A 16,652-nucleotide genomic window follows, 5' to 3' on the forward strand; every position below is an offset into this window, starting at 1 on the left:
ACTAAGGACTAACTTGGGATACTTTACAGCAACAAAAACAATGACAAAAGCGTAAAAACCAAGAGAACAGCCTCTGTTGGAACCATGCTAATCCTTATTGCCGCACTTACAACCTCTATTGGAAATAGGCACCCTTGTTGGGAGGCATTGGTGGACGTGATTGTAGCTAGGCCGTCAAACTGGCAAGCTTCAACACTTTGATCATTCATCTGGAAGTACATGTTGAAGGCATATGAAATATTACCATTAGCATCAAGGTCATTGCATGAGGACCCGTAACCGAGGGAAGTGCAATCCGACCTTGAGCATGCATACTCTACGGAGCCTACTATCTTATCTTGGTTCTTTGCGTCTGTGTTGAAGACACACCATTTAGACTCCATGTATTGCACCCCCTTCGCACCAATGGGCATCTTGTCATTGCCCTTGCCATTAAGGTCCATTGGAAATTTAGGTTGGCCATCGTAACGGAAGATCCCCCAGTGCCTCTCAAAATCACCTGGGTCTATGCTCTTCATGTTCTCATCAAGCAACCCAAAGAGGTAAGCCTGAAACAATGTTTTGTGTAGAAGGTTAAGGATACAGTACAAATAGAAGAATACTAGCATATTTTCCATTTTATGAACTAAATATGGATATAAGATGAACCAAAACAATCAATTTAGGCTATCTTTGATTCAAATGTGGCACAAGGGTTGTCTGCTAAACTTGATAAACATTACCCGATCCAATTATATTAGTAAAAGATATCCAAAATTTAGGTCTGATTCAAAACCCGATATGTATTGCATGTAACATATTTGATTCAATAGAAAAGAGGGAGATATGGAAGAGCTGAGTGTTGCAATACCTCCATCGGCCCTGGCCGCATTGGGGTGCCCTTGTTAGAAGCCAACTTCTTAAGCAAACCATCGTAGAATTTCTGGGCTAACTTAGTATTGGCTTTGATGTGTCCATCAGTAGGCCATCCAATCTCCCCAACAACAATCTTCAAATCCCCATAACCATTCTTCTTCAACGCCCAGACAAGCGTATCAAAGTTAGCATCAAACACGTTACTATACGTGTGACTATTGTCATTGATAGTTTTAGCACCTCCATCAAAGAAAGCAAAATCCTGTGGGAAATTCGGGTTTTGGTAAAGACTAAGGAAAGGGTAGATGTTGACAATGAAAGGTGCACCCTTTTCTTTGAGGAAGCCTACGATGTCTAGCATGATATCCTTGACATCTCCTCGAAAATCACCAGTTGAGGGCATGGTTGAGGATGACTCGTACACGTCTGCATTGAGGGGAACAGAGGCCTTAATATCTCCATGGCCAGATTCTTCAAGAGCCTTCATAATGTTTTGTAGAGCTGGGAACGTTGTTTGTTTGAAACTATCATTGTAACTTGCCAAAAGTGGTTCATTTCCTACCGCTACATACCTGTAATATAATTTAATGAATCAAACTATATAGTATAGGAGGAGCATAATATTATGAACATAATATATATCATGTAAAATTATACATTTTAATGATCATACATTTACCTTATGTTAACTCCTCCATCATAAAGATGTTTGGTAACGTTTTTCTTAACCCATTCTTTAGCATGTTTATACTTGTTCATTCGGCCAAGCATGTCATTAGGGATGGCAACCATGACTTCAATCCCAGTCCCAGCCAAGGCATTAAGCGTAGAGGAATCAGCGTCGAAAAGCTTCACTTTGTTAAGGCCATTGTCTTTCAACATGCCAACCACATTTGATGGTGGTAGTGGATGTGATGCAATGTTTCCCCAGTTTACTCCTATATTGTCTTTTTGATTTGCACCATTAACCATAGCCACTAACATAATGAAGGTCCATAGGCATAGGACCATGGCTCGAGCCATGGTTCGTCGATGGTCTGAGACAAGGATGGAAGTCTTTCAAAAATGAAATTTGGATTTGCAAAAAGAGGAGAATCTAGTTGGCAAGGAGAATATAGAGGAATCAAAAGTTTTGAATTAGGTGTTGAAAGATGGTATGGAAGGTTAGGAGAAAACAAAGGTAATTTTCTTTTATTGAATGTCCTTTGTACGCGTTTTTAAGATAAACATAGTTTGTTTTAACGTACTATTTTTAAGTTGTTTTGCCTTCATTTCAAGCAATGATTACAAAATTTACTAAAATTCTCTCAATTTCTAATTTTGGTGTTTTTAGAATTGTAACAAATACATATTTTTGCTAATGCACTCTTTTAAACAGCTCAAATTGTATATGGTTATATCCATTAAAATTGAATTTTGGATTTACATGTTTTTTTTTTTTTTTTTTTGGTTGTTGTATAATACCGTAGTAGAGTAAAGCCTCGTAGGAAGAATGAAAAATTCACAATAACTACTCGTATTCTCTATCTAAGAACAATTTTTTTTTTTCTAGATATACCAACACAGCGATTAGTTTTTACTTAACAATCTTGATTTACAACTCACTGGACTATTTTTACTAGTACAAAATAGGATAAAGCCTAGCAATGCAATAAAATTACGAAAAAATTAAACATGACATATTCACTTCTCTAACATCACCTATTTATCAATCCGTCTTGTGTGCGGCCGGCCACACCGTGTGGCCACTTAAAGTAACCCCTATAATACCGACCAAGTAACTCCTATAACAGTGACCGAGTAACTCTATAACAATGATGAAGTAACCCCTTTAACACTGACCAAGTAACCCTCATTTCACTAGCGAAGTAACCCCTATAGTGGCTGGCCACACGGTATGGCCAGCCACATATAAGACTTTATGCCTATCTAAATAATTTCAAGATCTATCGATATAATGGTAAGTTTAGTAATTTGATCAACTCTATGATTGGCTAGCCAATTAACCACTTGATTTACTTCTCTATAGTAATATATACATCTTTCAAAAAAAAAAAAAAAAAAAAGGTAATACATACAAACAGCTTCCCAATCTTGTAAATTAATTAGCTTTCAAAGTAATCGACCACACATATAGACTTTGTGAGAACTAGAGGTGCCAAATTGATCATTTAGTTTGTGAGAACTACACAGATAGACAATGTAGGTATTCATTTCAATGCATGTCATTTTATTCACGATAATTCAAGTCGGGTCAGTTTTGCCAGCTGCGTCACAAAATCTAATGAAACAAAACTTGAGTTGGAGTTGGCCCTTAATACTTTCTTGATGGCCCAAATTTTCGCATCAAACTAAGAAACTCAAAGCTAAAAAGCCCACATTCAAATTCTCACTCCTCTCTTTATCTTCTTCATTTTGCCGGAAAATCCTGCAAAAACGCAGCAACTCTCTGTTTCAATCCCAACACTCCTACTTCTTCCACTGGTACTCCCTAATTTTCTCTCTCCTTTGACTGAAAGTTTATTTCTTTGACTTAATAATTGTGTTGCTTTGCTTCATATACTAAGTATAATTTTCAACATTTACAATATTGGAATTATGCAATTTCTTTCCCCTTTAAATGCATGTAATTGTAATTTATCACATTTTAATTGCATTTCTTTGTAATAATTCTTCTCAAAATTTAATTTCTTAGAGATTTTATCACTCTTTTTTCGCTGTTTAATTGCTGAATATTTAACTGTATTATTTGGGTAATAAAGGAGGATTTTGCAACTGGGGATGGGGCCTTTGACCTTAGCCATTGGTAACAAGAACTCTTCAATGGAACAATCAGGTACTATATTATATTTTCAGGGGTTTAATTTTGCAATATGATAAAATGTTGTAATTTTCTTAAGCTAATTTAGTTAGTAACAAAAATAATTCCTAAAGGTTTGATTTTAATTAAATTGAATATGACCCACCAATCAAACAACCCATTTTCAATGTATATATATATATTGAACCGAGATTATTTTGACAAAATTTTTATTGGATCTTTGTGAGAAGAAATAGAGGTAGTGGGATTTTGTTGCCAGGTTTAAGTAAAATAAAAGGGAGGATAGTTTTGTTACATAATTTCATAATGGATGAAGGAATTTGTTTTCGTGTTTGTATCAATAAGCTTCAGGAGTGTAGGTTTTGTTACACAATCCTTTAGCTTGTGCGTAATGTGGACCGCCTTTACCGGGTTTAATGAAAATTTGTTAGCTCGTATTGATCGTGCACCACCTCCAATTACAATGACCATAGGACCTTGTGTGCCGGCACATTAGACTCTTTGAAGTTTCCTAGTATATGGGAAGGACTGTAATATCAAAGTGTTGATGTCTGATTGTATGTCAAATGTGTTGTATAACTGTACTACCATGGAGAGCAGATAGTTGATGCAGGTGTAGCAAATGCATTGATGAAATTGAGCTCAAAGCTTAATTTTTGCAGTCATTAAAATGAGGGCTAACCGCGTAATGTTGCGACTGAAAGCTAAAGATCTTTGGCCTTCTTGTTTTTGACATCTCTATAACTTGTTGATCTGATTGATCTACTACATTTATGAACGCTTCTAAAGTGAAGTAAGCATTTTGCAGATATGGCTGTGCCAAAAGTGCAAAATTTATCAACAGGCAGTAGGATGCCTTTTGCTTCTGTTAGCATCGGAGAAGAAAAGCCCTTTGATTTCATTCAGACATTGATAGGTATTTTCTAAGATTCTGACATATTCTTCTTTGATTGACAAAAGTGAAAACTTGTGTTCTTGTCAGAAACTGTTTAAGGAGCCTGAATCACATGTTTGTATCACCGAATGCACTGGAGGTTGTTGGTCACATCTTCCTGTACCAAATCTCATGGGAGAAAAGAACTCAAAGTAGCTATGACAGAACTTTTCGAACTGATTTTTTCGTGTTATCTCTCAAAATTTATCAAGATAGTTCTTATATCAACTATGCATCTACTTGGACATGCTTCCCCCCCCCACCCCCAAATGTTGAGTGTTGCAGATACTAGTTTAGGTGTTCATATCTTATGCCTTTGCTTGTTGACAAGTTGCTTTTGAGTAAGTTGAACTGTCTAAAGTTAAATTACCTCTGCTCTAATTTGCCTGTTCTGGTAGATGGCATTATTGCAGGAGGTACTGCTGGTGTTGTTGTGGAGACTGCTTTATACCCAATTGATACAATAAAGACTCGATTGCAGGCAGGTCGAATATAATTTATTTTCTTTTCTGTTAATCTTAGGTTGTAGCATGTTCATCGCAATAAGCATATGCTATTTAATTTCTTTTTTCAATAATTTTTTTAGGCCAATACCAGTAAAATTTAATCTAAAGCAAAGATTTCAACTTTATGATAGGTAGCACGTGGCGGAGGGCAAATTGTCTTGAAGGGCCTTTATTCTGGATTAGCTGGAAATCTTGCGGGAGTCCTTCCGTAAGATTTTTTTTTTTTTTTAATGCCTGATTAAATCAACAGTAACAATGAATGACTATATCTATAGCAGTTGAGATGAAATTCTATCCTTTTTACAAACACATACAATTAAAGTTATTCCTTGCAATGAAACATCACACTATTGCTTCCGAAGTGATAACTATTGGTTTTCTAACCCATATTGCATGTTCACTCAACCTCGGAAAGCAGTTTCATGTTTTATCTATGCCTCTATGGACTCTCTTGGTGATGTAATCCTACTTATGTCTATGATTATGGTTCCACCTTCTTGATTTCTTGATCTCTTTTATGAAGATAGAAAATAATGGTTCTGGGGTAATACCTGTCATGATTCAGCGCATTGTGGTCATGGTTTGTATCCAATATGTATTATGCTCCTAAATCTTTTATAATTATAATTGATTTATAGTCCTTTGTCACTGCAGAGCTTCTGCCGCATTTCTGGGTGTTTATGAACCAACAAAGCAAAAGTTGTTGAGGTTGTTACCTGAAAATCTAAGCGCAGTTGCCCATTTGGTAGGTATCATACCTTTTGTTTTACTCTTTTGACTTGTCAAGAACTCAAGATGTCATTATTTGTAGTTTGCTTGTAATTATTTTGTTTTTGGTACTATTGAAGTAGAATTAAAGTGTGATCCACTATATAATGCTACTTAACTTACATCCAAATTATACTGATCTATAGTCCAGGTTGAAAATGTGTGGGTAATGGTTGTGCCAATTGCCTGTACGGGTGTACCCTAAGTTACTGCACTTTGACAGTTCGACTCTTCATATTGTCTTTCGTACCAAGGACACTTGACACTCCAAAAAGGGTCTGAAGTCCTTATCTGGCACTTCAATGCTCGCCCAAACACTTCAATGCTCGCCTAAAACACTTCAATGCTCGCCTAAAACACTTCAATTATCTTTAATAACATAGCTGTAAAAGAAAGCGTGAAAAGAGGTGGGAAAAGAAAAGTGTGTGGGATATGTGCTCACAGATGGTTTTCAGATAAGTTTTCAGGTTAGTGTGTTCTGTGTGTATGTCTTTGTATACATTAGAATTGATGCAAAAATAATTCTTTTAAAAACAGGCTAATGTTACATTTATGCTATGTCCAATTTTGGAACAGTGTACCTTTGTCAGCCTTGACATGTCTGGATTTGTACCCACACCCGACAGGGCCGACAATCATATCCATGTCCGAGTAACATAGGATGTACCAGAGATATCTAACTGTGCAAAATGGAACCTGTGTTGCTTATGGTTCAGATTAGCTTGACATAAATATTCTTTCTAAATTTTTGAAAAAGTTTCATATTTAGTACAGTAGTAACAGCAATGATAACCAATTCACAGTCAAAGCATCGACTTCTACATTTTACTGTTTAAGGCTCCATCAGAGCCAGTTGATTTTTATAACTCTTAAACATATGTCATTTCCTATTCAAAAAAAAAAAAAAAAAAAAAAAAAACATATGTCATTTCATTTGTTATCTAACTTTTGATTTTAGCCCTTGGTTCAAATGGAATTGTTTGGTCAAGAATTGGAGTTAGAATGCGTTTACCTCCATTCACATGAATTTCTCCAATCTGAATTTAGCAAAACTTGTTATAATTGAACTTAGGCAACTTTGTTTAACCCTTATTTGAACTTATCTTAACTTGTTAGCCCTGAAATAAGGTTTCCGTTTGTTTTTCCATGGAAAGCAATTTCCATGGGAAAACACAATTGTTGAACTAATTTTCCTAGTTTGTTTCCTTACAAAAAAAATATAGAGGAAGAGGAAAATGGGAGTGGAAGGGGGAAGATGGATGGAAGGAGAGGAAAGGGATGTTAAGAGTTGGGAGAAAAATGTGGCATTCTTTTCTTTCAAAAGGTAAATGTTTTACACTCATGGGAAAACTATTTTCCACCTTTGAGAAAATTATTTTCGACCCTTTACAAACCAAACAATGGAAATCTTTTTCCTGGAAAATGTTTTATGTCAAATCAAACATAGCCTAAGTGAAATTAAGATAAAGAGAACGGGGTATCTATCTATTCCATAGAACTCTATCTATATAGGTTGTGAGAGAGATGACAAGTGGAAAAGTTTATCTCTAGCAAGTGTTAAGGGTTAAGGGCCTACAGCTCAATTTAAGATCTAGTTGTTTCTGGTCAGTACACGTGGAATGTGTGCAGGAGAAGGTGGGGCATCTTTAGCTTATTATGTTTTGAGAATAAGCTACATTATTAGCTGTGTCTTGTGGCATTATTGAATATTAATTTGACTGCAGTACTGCTCTTTTAAAATAAAGCTTCTTGGTTTCTTTTCATCCAAAAGTTTCATGAGGTTTACCATTGTGTTCTTTGGGCAGGGTATGTCCTTGACTCCATAGTCTTAAATGTTTCTTGTAATGGTTAAGTTCAGATATTTTTTCTTCACCAATGCTATGTTTTTGTTTTTTTTTTGTTATTATTATTTTTTTTAATTTTTATTTATTTTTCGCCAAGAGAGAATGAGCATGTTTGTGTTATATATTCAGCTGGTCATCTAACACTTCATTGCAGATTTCCTTGCCTAATTAGTGTTCTATGTTTAGCTTGTGTTTTCTCCCTCATCTCTTTATCTATGTTTTATGTTTTGTCAATTCTGTGCAGACTGCAGGTGCTGTTGGTGGAGTTGCTGCTTCTCTAATTCGTGTTCCCACTGAAGTAATTATCCTCATTTTTTGTTTCAGTATAATCTTCTGAATTTTGTTCTGTGCTATATTAAATGTTACTCTGTTGCAGGTTGTTAAGCAGAGGATGCAAACAGGTCAATTTGCTTCAGCTCCTGATGCTGTGCGTCTAATTGTTGCTAAGGAAGGATTTAAAGGTCTATATGCGGTACTTAATGTTTACTTTCCCTCTTTGTAAATCCATCGAAGTCTATGTGCAGCACTTAATGATTTTACCCTCTTTACAAATGCATTGAAGGTTATATGTGGTACTTAATGTTTTCGTTATCTAATTCAGCAGTTCTTACCAGTGTTTATCTTTCTTGTATTTGTAATGTTTGTTACAAATTCATTATTATACTTTGGAATCTGGCGAGCATCTTTGAAATACTTCTTTTTTTGGGTGCACATTGCAGGGATACCGATCATTTCTGCTTCGAGATTTGCCCTTCGATGCTTTACAGTTCTGCCTCTATGAACAGCTTCGAATTGGTTACAAACTGGCAGTGAGTCTTCTTGCTCTTGCTCAATTGTTTATGTTGGGCCATCTCTATAAAGCTGCTGTAATCTACTGTAAAGGCTGCAAGTGTGCAAATTAAGTTGCACCCACAGATGATTATGAAGCAGAAACAATGGTTCTCTACAAAACACAAACAGGAACAAGCCATTTACAATCCCTAAGTAGCTAATCTATACTATATGCTAAACAGCGTTCCTAAACAACTTTATGTGCCATGTGGCATTTCTCCTCATTTAATTGAGTGTTTTTATTTCATTTGTTTAAAAACACGGATTTCACAAGATTTAAACCATCAAGCTCAAATTCAAAATGTAAAGTGTTAGCCACTAAGCTATTGTCATATTACATGTTATCATATCAAAATTAAACATAAATAAAGATCTGAATCATGACATTAATGTGATGACTCGATGCATCGCCAGGCCCAAAAGCAAGCTAGTTGAGATTTAAAGCAGATAGATGGGCCACAATTACAGAACTGAATTGCTGGGCCTTTAATAAGTGGTCGTTTCTTGAAGATCCAATTGGGTTGATTATTAAAAGTGTACTTACTTTTCAGTTTCCTCAAATAATTTTGTTTATGCTAAGATCCAATTAGTTTAGCCATGTGTTATATGTGGAGTATAAAATTCAGGTTTCAGAGTACTATGTCTTATTGGTGTAATGAACCTATAGAACTTACAGTAATACATATAAGCCTTTTCTTGTTGGAAGTAATCATCTATGGGGAAGATCGTGCCTTGGTGCAGTGGTCAAGTGTCTACTTGCTATCCGAAAGGTCATGATTTTGATCCCTGGAAACAAACAGCCTCTTTATGAAAATAAGGTTAAGGTTACATACATCTGGACCTACCCTAGCGAGAGCCTTGTGCACTGGATATACCTTTTAGGAATCATCTGTAGGGTGCATATATGTACTGGAAAACTCATTTTTCCTATCATTACTTCATAATTTTCCTGTCCTAACTACTTCAGCAATGATACACGTATGAGTCTTTGTTATATGCCCATGCCCCTTAGTTGATGAAAAGGAGAAAGGAGACATTATATTCTAGTACTTTGTATGCTTTTCTTCAGTGTAAATTCATACTAATAAAATGCTTATCTTGGACCTCCATTTATTTCAGGCCAAAAGAGAACTGAATGATCCTGAGAATGCTGTTATTGGTGCTTTTGCTGGTAATAACAAAAATAATTTGCTTGCTCATTGAGTAACATATAGGCGCTTGCATAATCCTATGTTTATCATACATTCGTTAGCATAACTTTTATAGTAATTAGAATAGGCAGTATGGTTCCTGCTGTTTGTGTGGTAATGTGGAGAATGCAGGTCTCTGTAGATGCGTTTTGCATCTTTGAGCTTGCTACCTGAGATGAATGATTAGAAGCTGAAGAAGAGCTAATTATGATTATTTTTCACTTTTATAAAGCCTGAGATATTTTTACCAAACTTGTTGATTTTTAAATAAACCGATGAGAAACCTTTGTAATAGGGTAGCGCTTGGAACATCAATTGCATGGCCTGAGTTGGCTATTACAGATGCTGGCTAAAGCTTGACTATGCTAATTTCCATGATACTTGTTCATCCAACATTGTCTAGTTGGATGCCTGAACATAACATTCTAATTTCGTATGATTCTTTATGGAAGTAAATTACGACAGGGGCAAACTTGCTTATAGGAATAAGACTTGCAAATTTTGCCATTAAATTCAAGCATAACATTTAACATGTCCTCTATTATTGTATTATGATTACAATTATAAATTTCCTTTTCTTAGTTCCGGTATTCGGAGGAACATCTATATAATATTCTGTAAACTTATGAATCTTTAAGAGAATTTGAGGTGTAATTTCTGTACAGATTCAACTGAAGACAGTGATTTTATTTCAGATGTTTTGGTGGTTACCTTGGCCTTTTGTAATAAAGTTAGAAGTCTTCTTGCATGAGCATGATTTGAAATTGGCATAATAAAAGCTATCATTGGCATGTATTGTTATGGGTTTTATATCAGTCTTTATCAAAATTTTCAGGTGCTTTAACTGGTGCTATTACTACCCCTCTTGATGTTATTAAGACTAGGCTAATGACCCAGGTATCGTATTTTTCTTAATCTGATTTGTATGGCTCTTCAATTTTTGTTCCACTTTCACATTTCTCAGCTAGTTGCATGGTCTCTCATAGTAACTCTTGGCATTATAATTTTACTCCACAGGGATCTGCAAATCAGTACAATGGCATAGTAGATTGTGTCAAGACTATTGTTAGGGAAGAGGGAGCCCCTGCCCTTCTAAAGGTAAGAGTGTTAAAAACACTATTTTGTGGATCAAAGATTGTTTTATACTTTTTAGTTTATACTATATAATGCTGTGACAGTGTGACCGCATCTGTTTGAAATTCCACGTAGCTAGATACAAGACTACAAATAAAACTATCTAAAAGATGTCACAGTTTTTTTGAAGATTTAATTTGAGTTACTTACATATTTGAATTCTTAAATATGTCAAGTCACCTTTTCTGCTACATGTTCCTCAACGTGTGGCCGTATAGGAACTAGGAACTAGGAAGTGCAAATTAAAAAGTTGGAACTGTTAGACCAAAATCTTATTCCTTTAAACTTGTTTTCTTTGGCAAGCATCTTAACCACCTGCAGTATTTGGAGTTGATTTTTGAGAAGGAATTGTGGAACTTATTTTTAGTAGTATTGGTAATAACTGTCTGCTAGTTTGCTGAGGCTAAAGCATGTCACCAAGAGTTTTATGACATGGGCTCTAATGTCAGTTATTAATATGCAAAATTCACTTATTTACTTCTGACATAAATTTTCTTTTCGGTATATAGCCCATAGTTCAGACAGGCCAAAAAGGCTAGTTGGAAATAATATTACTACTACGTAATAAAATAATGAGTCGGATTGTAATTTGACCCCAAAATTTTATTGGAAAGCTTTAGCTGAAGTGGATGGAGTGTAACTATTACATTCAATCCTTATTGTATTGCATTGTGATCATTTTATCAATCTTTTGCTTCTTTTACATCTATGGCTAATATGATACAATCTTGTGCAGGGGGTTGGGCCGAGAGTTTTGTGGATTGGTATTGGCGGTTCTATATTCTTTGGTGTACTTGAAAGCACAAAGCGGTATCTAGCAGAATCACGAACCAAACGAATTGAAAATCCAGTGAAAAAGCAGGATTGATGTCTTCTGTTTGCCTTTGAGGTGGATTGTGATCTGTGTTTTTCATCGTTGCTTCATTATTTCTTGTTTTGTCAAAAATAGTAGTGAAATGAATAATGATCAGAGTTGTTTGTTGAGGCCTAAACTAGAAAATCCACTCTCTTTCAATAATAGTTGCTAATTATTATACGTTAGTTCAATTACTCATTGACATTATGATATACGAAGTATACTTGTAGCAGTTATAATTTTTCAAAGTTTGACATTTCATATCAGCCTGTTAACCTAACTATACGATTCTAGACATCAACTAAGCCTAATGCAACACATTTCATTTCTAAATATCAATATAATATATTATAATGTCTCTAATAAAAGGGAAGGTGACCAACCACAATCCATAACTAAAATTAGTTGTTTCTCTTTCAACTTTCATCAGCAATCCAAACAATACTACCCTATAAATACCCATCATAGCTAATTACTATCTCACTACACCATAAACATCAATTACCACTACAAATTTTCGTAGCGATTTCGTTCTATCCTATTTTTTACAATGGCCAAGCAGTTCTTCCTTTTTTCTCTACTCTTTGCTCTGTTTCAGATGAGCTTTGCAGCTCGGCATCTATTACAAACACTGCCTCCAATCCAACCATTGCCAAAGCCGAGTATTCCTCCAATGCCTACTATCCCAACTTTGCCCCAAACAGGATTGCCACCACTGCCAAATCCAAGCATTCCACCGATGCCATCTAACCCCTTGCCCGCAGTCCCAACTGCTGCTAACCTCCCACAACCTGCAAAATTGCCACCACTTTCAGCTGCCAGTCCTCTCCCAGCAATGCCTGCAGCGCAAACTCTTCCACAATCGACAGCATTGCCACCACTCTCAGCTGCTAGTCCTCTCCCAGCAATGCCAACTACACCAACTCTACCACAGTCTACTACATTACCACCACTTCCAGCTGCCAATCCTCTCCCAACAATGCCCGCTGCACCAACTCTACCACAGCCAACAAATGTGTCCCCATTGCCTGCTACCTTGCCACCATTGCCATTTATGCCTTCTGCACCTAAAATGGCGTTACCTCCTTTACCGACTATGCCAACCACCATACCCACAATCCCCACCATGGCACCATCTCCATCCCAGTAATAAAAAGCATTGAAAACTTCTGTATGAAGCATTTACTTGAAATTATATCTTAGTCTTCAGGTCTTAGGAGACAAAGGTTCATACTTGATATTATATCTTATTGTAATTCCTTGTTATTTTGTACTTGTTTTGGGGAATATTTATTTTTATTTATTGTAATATTATTTATCTTTACTAAGAGTATTTATTTATTTTTGTTAAATATTCAATGCGTTGAGTGGTGCCTGTGTTTGATTATTATTAAAGGGTTGGGGTCTTGGGGAACCTCGACACTACCACATGTTTGATGAGAGCAAGCTTACATTCAAAGAACTAAGGCAAAAATAATCTCAAATATGAGTTTTGGTAGGAACATCTATATAGAACAGAAAAATATGATAGATGGTAGAATATTATTGCTTTGTGGTTTATAATCAAAGTCGCGAAATAGGTTTAGAACCATGAGAGGGAGGGAAAGATCACAATTCCTTTTGCACATGCCCCCTCCATTGCTCCTTTCAGGTTCGTTGGAGAACCAGTCCTCCATTTAGCTATTTACAATTGCAGAGCTGAAGTCAAATATCTGATTGATGTAGATAAAGGTTATGTTTTCGTGTATAATCTATTACTTCATCAGCTGTTAGGTACTTCACTGACAACCCTCTTGCGATGCAGTCCCTGAAAGCACGACAAATATAGATATTGAAGCCTCAGCTATGAATTTCTTCCATGAATCAGAGAGACAGTGACTATCTCACCTTATTCGAGTTGAACTAATTTTGTTTGAGATGAGTTCATCCACAATCTTAATATTATTCTGCAGAAAAAAGATTTAGAAAAAGGAATACAAAAATCACATCTCATGAATGCAAAAGGCTTATCTAACAAGACAACTAGACTAAAGCTAACGGCGATAGAGATAAGGAACTATGATTCCTATGTAAGACTTTCAGCAAAATCTGATAGTTCAACCTACAAGTCCATAGAAGTTCTACATAGTACATACCTTGTTCTCATTTAGTATGTCATTGCTTAGAATGAATTTTTCAACATCTTGCCCTTCTCTGCGTATACAAGCCACGCGAAAGTCTCTACATAGGGCTTGGACCTAGAAATCAAGGATCATGTTAGGTAGTTAGCATAGCCAAATCTATTATACATTGTCATTAACTCTTGTCACAAACTCGCAATGGCTGAAGCCTAAAAGGTTACATACAAAACATGCTTGTCTGAAACACACTGATCTGTGATTTGACTAGAAGATACCTGCTCTGGTATCCAAACATCAGGAGTGGCAAATGACTCCAATATTTTTTGCCAATGTTTGTCAATAGAGTTACAGGAGTCCCATGGGGTTTCTAGTGCTACATGGGGTGATATGGAGCCAAAATGGATGATGTAAACAGAACTCGATCTCAAAACAAAAGCAAACAATACCTTTTATTTTATTTTTTTTCAAAGTTGGGGGTCATAGTGGGGCAAAATGGAAATAATGAAGTACAATTTCATAAATTTTAGGAGAAATCTTTGCAACATTTCATAAATTTTAGGAGAAAAGGTACAATTTCATAGTTCGATTCTATTTAATCACCAAATAAGGCTCATCAATTTGGGGAGAAAAGTTCCCAATTCATAGTTACATCCTTACATTAGAGGCAAATAAGAGACAAATATCAAATTAAACGAAGAACCCTAAATTGAGTAAACTGAGAATTAAAATAACGATAAACCCTCGGTTGTGAAATTGAAATTCGATGATTACAATAAAAAATTAAAAACAACATCCTAATTACGAAGCTGCTTCAATGGAAGATAGAAAGCTCTAATGGAGAACGTTGAGTGCGCTACAATGGGAAATTGAGAGAATGAGGAGAGCAATGTTTCTAGTTATTTTATACTACATTTAGTACTTGTGTTTATTTTTAAAAAAGACGCTCTTATTCTTTCAGGTAACGCCGTATTTGAATATGAATGGACAAACATACCCACGTATTTTATGTTTTTCTTCCTTGACATCTAACTCAATCTAACAATCTTTCCTTCCAACAAACTACCACCGACTGAAGACTAAGTTATCGGACAAATCGTCGGAGTTAAAGTCATTTGGTGATTTGGGTGGGGGAACGCCTGATTTTTTTTCAAAACTCTAGGGGTGAAACGCCTAAAATTTTCAAAAGTACCTTGGAGATTCGAAAAATCTAGGCATTCCCCCAAGGATTTTTTAGTTTTTATACTTTTTTTTGTTTTTATCATAACTTTTTATCACAAACTCGGATTAAGGGTCTATTCACATTTACTGATCTGAGCTGAACTGAACTGATTGGAGCTGAGCTGAACTGAACTGAGCTGAAATGAATATTTTATAAGAGAGGGAAATTAGGAGTTGAACTGAACTGAACTGAACTGAACCGAACTGATTGAAGCTGAGCTGAACTAAACTTAAATTAAGTAATGTGACCAGGCCCTAAGACAAATAATATATCGTAGGAAAGCTCTAGAAATTTACTTTCCAACCCAATTAGAATCAAGTCAATATCATTTCTAGATCCGAAGATGCTGCCACATGGCAACGTCTGTTAGTCATTTGAGTATTTAGTGAGCCATTTTTGTTAAACTCATGGGCATATGGTGAATTTGAAATTTTTCATGAGTATATGGTGAATAAAAAATAACTCATGGGTATTTGATGAAAAATCTAATTGATAAATGTGTGATCTTTTCCCTTTAATATTTAGTAATTTAGATGTTTTTGACGCCAAATTATAAGAAAATGCTAAAGTATTCGACTGTTTATTTCTAATAGAATGACAAACTCATACTCTGTTTTGTAAAATACTCTTGGGAGGGGGTTGGTGGTTTCTGGGCGCCGGAGCCGGGGGTATCCGCGTGTGAGCGCGGCTAGGCGTGTGGTGGCCGATGGTTGGCTGGCCGTGGTAGGGAAAGAGTGGTTGGTGGTTTCTTTTAATAATTAAACTATTGTGTTGTCCAGGCGATGCTCCGAGATTTTTTTTAATACTTGTGATGGAATAGATAGGTTCATTTTTTTTATAATTTATTTATTCATTATTTGTTTATAATTTGTAATAGTTTCTCATTAAACCTTAAACTAATTATAGAACAACTATTGACCAATTATAATGAAAGTAAAGACATAATTATTATCAAAATAATTAAATAACTAAAATTTATAACAATTGTTAAATTTTCTTGCTTGTATGTATTATCTCGATGATCATAATTAGTAAATAATAAAATTGATTTTTATTTTTAAGAATTGCATTTATTAAATGTTCAGATCTCCATCTACTCCATATAGTTATATACTTATGAGTCGAGTATAAAAATAAACATGATTAATATATGAATGAGATGGTAAGACATCTAATGCATATTTTTGTGGTTGTGAGTTCAAATCTCATAAGAGATATTTTTATTAGAATATGTTCATAGTTAAATAATGACATGGCGAGGGTGCCACGTGGCACATAAACGTTTTTAGGAACGCTTTTAATATATATCTATAAATATAGATTGTTAAAAAGTTGATTTTCAAGGATATAACATTTTGTCGGATAATTATCAAAGAGAATTTGATTTTTATACGTTATTGTGAATGAGGGAGGTTGAGATCTTGTGATTAATTTAACTTCGAACTTTTGTGAATTTTAGGCTCAAATTATCTCAATTTTGTAAAAGTGGAGTGATGATCTAGCTGAATAGGAGTGAATGATTGATTTTATATATGAAAGATAATATAAAAATTAATAGTTATCTAAAATCTATT

General features: G+C 35.2%; 2 protein-coding genes across 2 annotated transcripts; one reads left to right on the top strand and one right to left on the bottom strand.

Moving 5' to 3' along the window:
• Positions 1 to 23: 23 nt before the first annotated feature.
• Positions 24 to 1,878, bottom strand: LOC145600153 (glucan endo-1,3-beta-glucosidase 8-like). The gene is made up of 3 exons (XM_081656052.1): positions 1,535 to 1,878; positions 851 to 1,427; positions 24 to 548 (listed from the first exon to the last, which is right to left on the bottom strand). The coding sequence occupies exons 1-3, from the start codon at positions 1,876 to 1,878 to the stop codon at positions 24 to 26; spliced, it is 1,446 nt and encodes a 481-aa protein (XP_081512178.1).
• Positions 1,879 to 3,207: 1,329 nt separating this feature from the next.
• LOC145600154 (S-adenosylmethionine carrier 1, chloroplastic/mitochondrial-like) lies at positions 3,208 to 11,930 on the top strand. The gene is made up of 13 exons (XM_081656053.1): positions 3,208 to 3,339; positions 3,618 to 3,691; positions 4,485 to 4,592; positions 5,009 to 5,095; positions 5,252 to 5,324; positions 5,771 to 5,861; positions 7,973 to 8,026; positions 8,105 to 8,200; positions 8,448 to 8,537; positions 9,679 to 9,730; positions 10,585 to 10,646; positions 10,767 to 10,847; positions 11,620 to 11,930. Exons 2-13 carry the CDS (start codon positions 3,637 to 3,639, stop codon positions 11,749 to 11,751), a joined length of 981 nt encoding a protein of 326 aa, XP_081512179.1. The 5' UTR covers positions 3,208 to 3,339; positions 3,618 to 3,636; the 3' UTR covers positions 11,752 to 11,930.
• Positions 11,931 to 16,652: the final 4,722 nt, after the last annotated feature.

Source organism: Chenopodium album, chromosome 21 (assembly GCF_948465745.1).
Source record: "Chenopodium album chromosome 21, dcCheAlbu1.1, whole genome shotgun sequence".
Lineage (NCBI taxonomy): Eukaryota > Viridiplantae > Streptophyta > Magnoliopsida > Caryophyllales > Amaranthaceae > Chenopodium > Chenopodium album.

What these genes read in the sequence shown, in the direction of transcription:
- LOC145600153 (XM_081656052.1), bottom strand. Translation starts at nt 1,878, where the DNA reads ATGGCTCGAGCCATGGTCCTATGCCTATGGACCTTCATTATGTTAGTG. An exon ending in GATGGAGGAGTTAACATAAG is followed by an intron (nt 1,428 to 1,534) that starts GTAAATGTATGA and finishes ATTATATTACAG; the next exon opens with GTATGTAGCGGTAGGAAATG. An exon ending in TGCGGCCAGGGCCGATGGAG is followed by an intron (nt 549 to 850) that starts GTATTGCAACAC and finishes ACATTGTTTCAG; the next exon opens with GCTTACCTCTTTGGGTTGCT.
- LOC145600154 (XM_081656053.1), top strand. Translation starts at nt 3,637, where the DNA reads ATGGGGCCTTTGACCTTAGCCATTGGTAACAAGAACTCTTCAATGGAA. An exon ending in CTCTTCAATGGAACAATCAG is followed by an intron (nt 3,692 to 4,484) that starts GTACTATATTAT and finishes AGCATTTTGCAG; the next exon opens with ATATGGCTGTGCCAAAAGTG. An exon ending in AATCTTGCGGGAGTCCTTCC is followed by an intron (nt 5,325 to 5,770) that starts GTAAGATTTTTT and finishes TTGTCACTGCAG; the next exon opens with AGCTTCTGCCGCATTTCTGG.